We start from the raw sequence: 9740 nt of genomic DNA on the forward strand, positions 1-9740 counted from the left end.
TTTATAAGAAAAATGAAAAGTGATGATGTCGTAGATCGAATAGTAACATATAAAAAACACCATCACCTGAATGAACTAATTAATTCATACTCATATTAGAATAGAGATATTTTTTCGCATTATTCAACCCTACATATAAGTGAAAAGTAATAAAAGTGGGGGGAGTTGAAATGAAATTCCACGCCCTTTTTATGACAATTTGAAAAGAAAGTATTCCAAGGACACATAAATGGCATAAAGTTGAAACTTGAACTATAAGAAAATTATGCCGGTTCACAACGTTTATAATAGGCTACAACAAACTCTACCGTTCTCCTCATGCACTCACCATAGTAAGCGTGCCACGTGTAAAAATAAGATCGAGACCGTTGATTCAGCGTCAAGTAGATAGATCCGAAGGCCACATCTTGGCCGGTCCAACACACCGCGATGTATAGTTACTTCTCTTCATAACGGAGTTCGCTCGCAACTTCGTCTCTTAATGTCTCTCTCTCACTCTCACTCGCGCCCTCTGTTTCTCGCTCTAAGAAGAAACTCGTCGTCGAAACATAGTCATGGTCTCCAAGCCTAAATTCAGGGTTCGATTTACTATATCTTTTCTCCTTCTGAAATTTTATTTTCGTGAGTTGATTTTCTGCGTATTATTTTGGCGAAATTTGGGCTGAGAATTTGATCATATGGTGAATTTATTGTGATCACAAAGTAGTTAATTTTTTCGTTTCTCCCCAATTTGAGCCCGTATGTTGTATGGTTGAATTATTGAATTCCGTTAGTTTTTCTAGCTCACTTTTTTTTGACTTGAATGGATAAGTAGCTAGCTAAGAAGGTGATGGAGATTGTAAGCTTCTTTGAATTTGATGAGAACGAGGATGCGGATAGTGTTTGTTGTTTTGATTTTGTACTCTTTTTCTAAGGGGTGATATAGCAGAAGAATCTACGAGATGAAATTTCACTGATTATTTCCTCTGTTTTGAGTCTTCGAGTGCAGGGGAAGCAGGAGGGCAATGCATCTGTCATAACTTATCTACAGTAAATAATATCGTGTATACTGATTAGTTTTGTTAATAACTTAATTATGTTTCAAATGACCCAATGTGTGGTTGAAATTGATGTGATTAGGTGAATTTGTAGTCTGTCACTCACAGGGGGGTGAAGAAAAAAAATATTGGCAAGGGCTATCCTATCTTTTCTGACATTTATTCAGGAATATATTTTGTAGATGTTTCAGATCATTGATATGGGCTTTTGAGTAATAATGTACACACAATTTGGATAAATTTGAAGACTTCATGAAAGAGAAAAAATTGAAAAAAAAGATATGTAGGGGCTTTAAGCACCTTCGCCACTCCATTTGTGTCTGCCTAGGGTCACACACACATACATGAAACATCACGTGGAACAGGGAATTGATGATTAAAAAAAGATCCATTTTTTTTATTGATTCTGCTCATTCTTCGACAGAAAGATTACGGGGAACAGGGGATCGATGCTATAGCAAACTTGGCTGCGAAACTCGCACATATGAAAAGGCAAATTCAGACTGAAAGAGTTGTTTCAGTTGGAGTAAGTTTTACCTTGCTCTTTCACTTATTTGCTGATCCCTGTCTGTCCAGTTGCTGCATCTGTTCAATTATAGTAATAACACATGTTCAAATCTTTAGCTATCATCCTCAAATGTGATGCCCTGAGTGAGTTTTTTGGTTGCTTTCTCCCCTGCCTGTCTTGCAAAGTTGTTAACTTATCCTTGATAGCATTAGTTCAAGCACTGATGGTTGATAGCCACTATTCTTTGCAGGAAAAACTTGAAAAAAATAGCAAAAACATTCAATCTTATGTTTCTCACCTCAAAGATTTGGCTGAATCAAGGGATGATTCTACAACTACTACAACGAATAGTTCAGGAAACCTCCTTTCTTTAAGAATGAACTATCCTCTCTGCAAAGTCAGTGGGCTTGTTCACGAATGTGAAGATAGAGATGGTGATAACAGTGAAGAAGTTGTATTTTCTAGAACAGCCAAACTTCCCCTTGTTGAGAGGATACCTTCCTATACTACGTGGATTTTCTTGGATAGGTACCAAATATATCATCATTACTTCCTTTTTCTTAATGCCTATAGTGAATTTCATATTTTTGTTCTGTCTCTTTACTTCTCAGATAAAATATAATATAGAAATCCTTTTATTTTGCTTTCAAATATTTTTCTTATATGATCAAGAGAGGTTAATCTGCTTGATATTAGATCAAGTGTTAGGATAAGCAAGCTTCTTATTTCTTGATCTTAAATGATTAACTGATCATTAAGGGATTGATTGCAATTAGTTTCTTACAATTTTATCTGGGCACAAAGAAGTTTAGAGACTTGGTATATTATATTATATGCTTGGTTGAGTTGGTGCTCAGAGGAGACCACAGACTCTCGATGATATAATGCTTCAATTACTTTGATGTCTTGATGCATGGCTATAGTTGATTGAGAGTATGTTGATTTGATTAGCACAGACGTTTTGTTATAACATTAGTCTATCTTTTCTATGTGGTGATGGGCCAAAGTTAGGCTAGTCTGGGATAGAAGGATCTGATCAACCTATGCCACAACATTAGATATGACGAATAACTGAACTTGACCAACTAATGTATTCCTTAATGAATTAGAACTCGCAAAATAGAGATACTTAATGTGGAAGTTGAACTAATGCTTGACTTTTGATATATCTTTTCCTTTTACTCTTAGTTTTTAAGTTTGTCAACAGCCATACCATGGAGCAATTTCTCATCTTTTAACATGAATTTATTATTTCTATTATTTACTCAAGTTTTCTTCACACAGCACAGGAATCAGAGAATGGCTGATGATCAGTCAGTCCTAGGGCGTAGGCGCATATACTATGATCAGCATGGTAGTGAGACACTGATCTGTAGCGACAGTGAAGATGATCTGGTGCAATTGGAGGGTGACAAACGTGAATTTTCTGAAGGGGAGGATCGACTTATGCGGTCAGTTTGTAATGTCTATAGCGCTTCCAAAATTTGATACTGTAGAAACTATTATGCCCTAGTTTCATATTTCCTTAGCTCTTCTAGTTTCTCGTGATGGCTGTTCCTGATGTCATATCTGTGATTGTAGCTCTTGAGCATTCGAATTTATTTTAACCAAATCGGCAAGAGTCACATTTTTATGATTAATGTACATAGTTATAATGTTCAAATTTGCATGAGCCAGATTTGGGTAATCATACTGATATACCAGGAGTTCTATTCATCCATCAAATTGTTGATGCAAATGAGCTGTCTTCCACTGGTTCAAAATTTGAATTAATTTTTATTTTTATGTTTTTTATATGGGCAAGTTATTTATTTTTAGAACTCATGAATTATGGCATGTTTATTTTGGAATCGCAGTGTGGCTTTTTTAGAGTGTGGGATTGGGAATGAAGTTCTTGATCTGTTGAGCCAGTTTGTTGGAGGAACCTCTCAGGAAATTCAAGTAATTTCTCTCTGCAAGCCCCTTAAGAATTTGGAAGAGAATAATTGAGGGATGGTTTTCTTTTGCTTTATTATTTTCAAGGTGTCCATAAGTTTAATAAAAAAAATTTGACATTTGCAAACTTTTCTCTTTTCTATTGTTCAGATGTAAATATTCCCGTGTTATGCAGGAGCGTTGCACTGTGCTCATGGAAACAGATCAAAAAATGAAGATACAGAAGAAACCTTTGAAGGAAGAGAGATCTGGAGTTAACATATACCTAGACCAAAGCCTCAGTGCTGCTTTAGATTCTTTTGATAATCTATTTTGCCGCCGTTGTCTGGTATGAGGTCTTGGCTTGTGAATTCTTCTTTGTTTTCTGTTGCAATGTGTTGAGAAGCTACATTTATTTATATATTTTGTTCATTACCATGAATTGCACTGCTCAAATTTATTAAAGTTAGTACTAATAGTTTCCCACTTAGTATGCCCAGTGCACATAATATCAACTTCTATCATACTTTTCATCTGAACTAATTTCTTACACCGTATCATCAAATGTTTGCTTTTCTGTAGTATATCATGGGGTTCATCTCACATACATGGTATGTAAAAATTGTTTAACTCAAGAAGTTTGTCGCCAAAAAATTTGTAGCATGCACTTAATGAAATCTCAATGGACTAATCCACCAACATTGACCACTCAATGGTAATGTAAAAGTCAAATAGTGTAGCATATGATTTTCACCCTAAAAAAAAATTCATGTTTTTTATGGTGTATACTTCGGGCCATCCAGTGTGCTAAACCTGAGCTTTAGATTATATAAGTTACAGTATATATGCGTCTTAAATCAGCTTTTGGGTTTCATATAATATTTTTTATTACATGCATATTCACTCTTCTTTGTTGCAGGTGTTTGACTGCCGTTTACATGGTTGTTCCCAAGCTGCAACCTATCCTGTAATCAAAAAGTTTGCTTGGGTTCTTTTCAGTGCTTGAGTTTTTTTTTCATATGTTGATTCTAATAAGTTATGGTTGGCAGAATGAAAAGCAAATTGTCCAATTTGACACGGAAGAAGACCGTAAGCCGTGTGGAGATCAATGTTATTTTCAGGTATTGACAAAGGATCTTCATTTTAAACTATTTTCTAGCATGAGATTTATAAGAATTGGCTATCTTCTACTCCCTCTACCCTATAAGAGTGTGGTCACTCTTTATTGGCACAAGTTTTAACAGGGTAGTGGTGGTTTTGAGTGGTCCCACTTATTTTTTTATAGGAAAATGAACATAAATTTAAAGGGCCCACTTTTTTTATTGGTTAATAAAAAAGGCCGCGTCACGACCTTTGGCCTCAGGCATTAACCAATCTATCACTAGGCCAACACACGCACAGAGGGTCCCACTTTTTGGTATAGGGGTATGTGGGTGAAGTGGAGAAAAGGTCCCATCTTTTGTAGTTAGAGGATAAAGGATGTGGGCCATCCCTGGCTTTGTTGTAAATAAGTTGAAAAGATAAAGATTAAAATTAAAATATAAGGGGTAGTTTCCAGAAAAGGAACAGGCACACTCTTGTGGGATGGATGAAAATGACAAATTGAGACTCTTGTGGGATGAAGAGAGTTTTTTTTTTCGTAATTCAATTTCAGAAGAACAGTATTAATAGCAAGTTCTGAGTGATTAAAAGAGACCCAACCAACTTGATTTTTTTGAATGTTAGTATGTTTTTCCGATTCTACGGTTTAGTTTTCTTATATGTAGTTTTTCCGCAAGATAATTATTGTTAGTTGACATTGTTGCACTTAACAGTTATTATCTGACCAAATGGTAACATACTTCTAGCTGTAAATTTAAGCTGTCTCTGTGCCAAATTTCATCTTTTTTCCTTCTAGTCAAATTGTTTCAAAGACATGCCAAAGCGTTCAGAATCAGATAGAGAAATGTTGAACACACATAATGCACCCACTCAGGAAGTTAGATCCCCTTTGTCTCCACATGTCATTCAGCAAGGTAAAAATTATGGACTTGTTTCCTTTTGCGTTATCTTCTGTGTTAAAATGTTTTAAGATCATCTCATGAGGAAAATATAAATCCTTGATAGAACATCATCTGGAATGCCAAGGGATGCCCGCGGTGCTTGAATCTTCAAAATCATCGGAAAAAGCATCAAAAGTGGTTTCTGACACATTGCCAAGTTCATCCAGTTCGAAATTAAAGTTGGCCAATCCAGATCCTGTGGGTTACAGTACAACTCCGGTGGACCAGGTCTCTGAAGCAGTTATATCCCATGAATATGAGCTTGAGACATCTATATCTGGTTCACGGCTTGGTTTTGACAGGCCCAGTGTAGGTTATAGTGATCGCTCCCAGAGTGAGAATGTTGAGGGCATCGAGAAAGCTGCATCTGATATTACCGAGCTTTCTCTGAAACAGACATGCAAATCTATAGGAAATTCAACCAAAGCTTCACGTGGATGGAGCAATTGGAACCCTTTAGAGAAAGACTTGTACCTCAAGGGATTAGAAATATTTGGAAGAAATAGGTATGTAAAAATTGATTCATCTTGGTTGTATCTGGTATTGAATCTTATTGGATCAGAGCTTTTAAGTTAAATTTAAACTTGCTTACCAAGGATCTCATATCATAAGCAAAGGAAGCACCCTGACATTTAATATGTGGTGAGTAAGTATCAGAAAGGTAAACAGGCACAAGAAAGCATAAAATAGATTATTTTAACATATCAACTGTATACCTGTTTAAGTCAGAATATCTTGCTTAATCTCCTACAATGATGGGGATTTAGAGTATCTCAGGTGAGTCATATCCCAATTTGTGCATAAAGCAGAGCAACAAGATTGCATCCACAAATCTAGAATATAGATTATATGGGAGTATTTGATTGTTTTAGTAATATTCCTATACTTCTAGGAATTCTTATATTATCTGTTTACAAATACGCTTGATGTAAATGTCTTTACTGCACTTCTTGGAACTCTTAAACATTGTTTTACAACCTTTTTTGCAATATTGCACCTTCTACAGCTAATACAGATGTCATGTTTTAAAGTTGTTTTATAGCTCGGAATTTGCTTGCTGGTTTGAGAACTTGCAAAGAAGTATCTAACTACATGTATGGGGATGGAGCCGTGACGTCTCGTGGATCTTCAGCTATGCTAAACTCATATCTTGATGATGCTGGGAGGGATGACATAGATCCTATGGTTTGTACCTTTTCATAGTTTTTCTAACAATTAATGATCCTGATGTGTCCAAAAGGTCTTATTTCGAGTTTGGGGGGATTAAAAAAGGAACTACACCTGCTATTTCTGTGTGCTTAATTCGTTGAATGACTCATCAGTTTTTCTGATGGTTCATTCTTGAAAACATAGTTTGGGCTGTTGAATGTATAATTGATTTTATTGATGATACATCAGGAGCCAGATATGCCTGTCAAATCAAGAATATGTCGTAAAAGGGGCAGAGTGCGCAAGGTTAAGTCTTCATGGAAATCTGCTGGCCATCCATCCTTGTGGAGAAGGATCGCGGATGGAAAAGACCTGCCCTGTAAGCAATATTCTCCATGTAGTTGCCAGCCAACATGTGGAAAGCAATGTCCTTGCCTTCAGAATGGAACTTGCTGTGAAAAATACTGCGGGTACTTAAAATTCCGTCTCAGTTGCATACAGCGTATTGAGGATATGTAGTTCTATATCCAGGAATTAATGTGATACATTTTTGGTGATGGATGTAATCATTGCATATCTGGTCCTCAGGATGTAATCATTGCATATCTGTAATTATTACATATATGTCCCTCATTTATTCTTTTACGAGGTCGGGTTAGATTCGGTTTATTCACTTATCTCTACTTTCAGATGCTCAAAAAGCTGCAAAAATCGGTTTAGAGGGTGTCATTGTGCAAAAAGTCAATGTAAAAGCCGGCAATGCCCCTGCTTTGCAGCTGGACGTGAATGTGACCCAGATGTTTGCCGGAATTGTTGGGTTAGGTATTGAGTTTTCATGTCTTTTCAACTGAATGTCATGACTACTCTAGTTTTTTTTGTTCTTACATCTTTTTATACCTTCCATTTACTTTTCACAATTGTTGCACCCCTGATTCCCTCTTCTTCTCTTCATCATTGCTTTCATTTCCCCTAGCACCTCATTTGGCTTTTCCTTCTTTTTTGAGGAATTCTACAAACACTGCATTCTTTATACTAAAATATGTTATTTTCGTCATATGGAGAGAAACATTAGAATAAACAATATTATTATGTTTATTGTGACCTACAACCGATGCCTGAGCATTTTGAAGTTATATAGCAGGTTCTAGAAACTTTGTTTATGAAACTGGTTATTTGCACCAATTTTTTTGTGATACTGATTCTTTGCCCCAAGATTATCCATTCAATCTCCATGGACACATACAGATTGGTGCGTACTTGTTTGCTTCGGACTTTTGTTTTGCTCAGATATTATACTCTTGAGGTTCCCTTTTGGTTGTGTTCATCTTTAAGCACATCAAAAGAGAGAATAAGAATATTTGACAGCCCCTGAGTATTAAATTTTTATGAAGAATTTGTTCCAAAGGATTTCCAACTTTGTGCAGCTGTGGGGACGGTTTGTTGGGGGAACCACCAAGACGAGGAGATAGTCAGTGTGGCAACATGAAGCTCCTTCTGAGGCAACAGCAAAGGGTAACTGATTTGGATCACATCTAATTTTACTATCCTTCTCTCATGTAATGAATGCACTGTCTAGAAAACTACTTGCTTTTTTCATTGATAGGTTCTCTTGGCAAAGTCAGAAGTTGCTGGTTGGGGAGCTTTTGTTAAGGTACTAAATAAGTGCAAGCCTTCTATCATGATTGTAGTCGTGTAATGGTTACATTAGGATGTGTAATTTCAGAATCCTGCCAACAAAAATGATTATCTTGGAGAATATACTGGTGAATTGATCTCCCATCAAGAAGCAGATAAGCGGGGAAAGATATATGATCGTGCAAATTCATCATTCCTCTTTGACTTGAATGATAAGGTAAGCAGCAGCATCTTCTTGGCAGATAATCTCCTTTGCTTTAATTATTTCTATATCAGTTAGTTTTTCAGTCATTTTGCTCTTTAGACTGTTCTACTAAAATACAATAGCAATAGAGGAAGATTGTAGATCACTGTCTCGTATTCGTACTTTTCTTAAGATCCATGGTAGGATAACATGAAACTTTACATATGATGAGTACATGAGAAATTGAAAGAACTAGGTTCAAAATAAACAGTAACAGGACATTGCAGATTTATATATTTAACGCTAGAGGATGAGCTAGAATATGTCAGCTGGTGCAACTATTTCTCATTAACTCAATACTTGTTAACTAAGGGCTAACATTAGCAGTAGGCCAAAATATGTTTGGTGCAATTTTCAGTATGCACGTATGTTTCTAAGTTATGGAGAATGAGCAACTGGTGTAAAGAAATACTATGTAAAAAGCCTCCAATCCAGGTTTGCATACGACATTTTATAGAGTTCTCTTGTTACAGTATGTCCTTGATGCATACCGCAAGGGCGACAAGTTAAAATTTGCAAACCACTCATCAAATCCAAACTGCTACGCGAAGGTATTCATCTTCCATAGATCTTCTTCTATGACAATATCATCCTTCTCCTTTTTTTTTTTCCTGATATAGGATGCGATATACAGGTAATGCTGGTGGCTGGTGATCACCGTGTTGGCATCTATGCTAATGAGCACATCCAAGCTGGTGAAGAGCTTTTCTATGATTATCGTTATTGTCCTGATCAAGCACCGGTTTGGGCCCGGAAGCCCGGGGCTTCAAAGAGAGATGGTTCGCCACTCCCTCATGGTCGAGCAAAGAAGCACCAATCTGGTTGAGGAGCCAAATCTCCTCCTCGCAGTGTAAGTTGTTGGAAAGTAATAACTCAAGTATAATGTAGTCACATATCTATAGTCTGCCGCCTAAACTTACTCATTTTACACCTCCGTGTCTAACTTCAATATAGTATGATAAATAAGCTGCAAGAGGTTAAAACTGTTGTGGAGTTAAGCTGTAGAAAGTGAGGAGGACTTAATCAAAAGTTAAAAAGTGTTGTGTGACTTTACAATTGCAGCCTAATTCTGCTGCGAAGAGAGAAAACCACAAAAAAAAATAGAATTAGAAGACACAAAAATGTTATCTAGTCTGCAAAATGGCTTTGCTTGTTGATTGCAAATGACAGTACAACAGTTGATTCCAAATATCAGGAGCACCGAGCAAGCA

At 36.5% G+C, this 9740-nt stretch overlaps 1 protein-coding gene across 3 annotated transcripts; it reads left to right on the forward strand.

The window, feature by feature from the left end:
* The first annotated feature begins 430 nt into the window (after window positions 1-430).
* Window positions 431-9512, forward strand: LOC121740851 (histone-lysine N-methyltransferase EZA1-like). 3 transcript variants are annotated; one of them, XM_042133495.1, is made up of 19 exons: window positions 431-578; window positions 1462-1563; window positions 1796-2073; window positions 2835-2996; window positions 3402-3486; window positions 3656-3808; window positions 4379-4426; window positions 4509-4580; window positions 5357-5474; window positions 5566-5729; window positions 5898-6007; window positions 6533-6686; window positions 6900-7120; window positions 7341-7472; window positions 8075-8162; window positions 8254-8301; window positions 8374-8502; window positions 9003-9080; window positions 9164-9512. In XM_042133495.1, the coding sequence occupies exons 1-19, from the start codon at window positions 555-557 to the stop codon at window positions 9353-9355; spliced, it is 2358 nt and encodes a 785-aa protein (XP_041989429.1). In that variant the 5' UTR covers window positions 431-554; the 3' UTR covers window positions 9356-9512. The 3 variants fall into 3 exon arrangements, with proteins under 3 accessions (XP_041989429.1, XP_041989421.1, XP_041989437.1); XM_042133487.1 differs by having other exon boundaries at window positions 5566-6007; XM_042133503.1 differs by lacking the exons at window positions 431-578; window positions 1462-1563 and having other exon boundaries at window positions 1936-2073; window positions 2830-2996; window positions 5566-6007.
* Window positions 9513-9740: the final 228 nt, after the last annotated feature.

This window comes from Salvia splendens, chromosome 1, assembly GCF_004379255.2.
Source record: "Salvia splendens isolate huo1 chromosome 1, SspV2, whole genome shotgun sequence".
In the NCBI taxonomy this organism is placed as follows: Eukaryota; Viridiplantae; Streptophyta; class Magnoliopsida; order Lamiales; family Lamiaceae; genus Salvia; species Salvia splendens.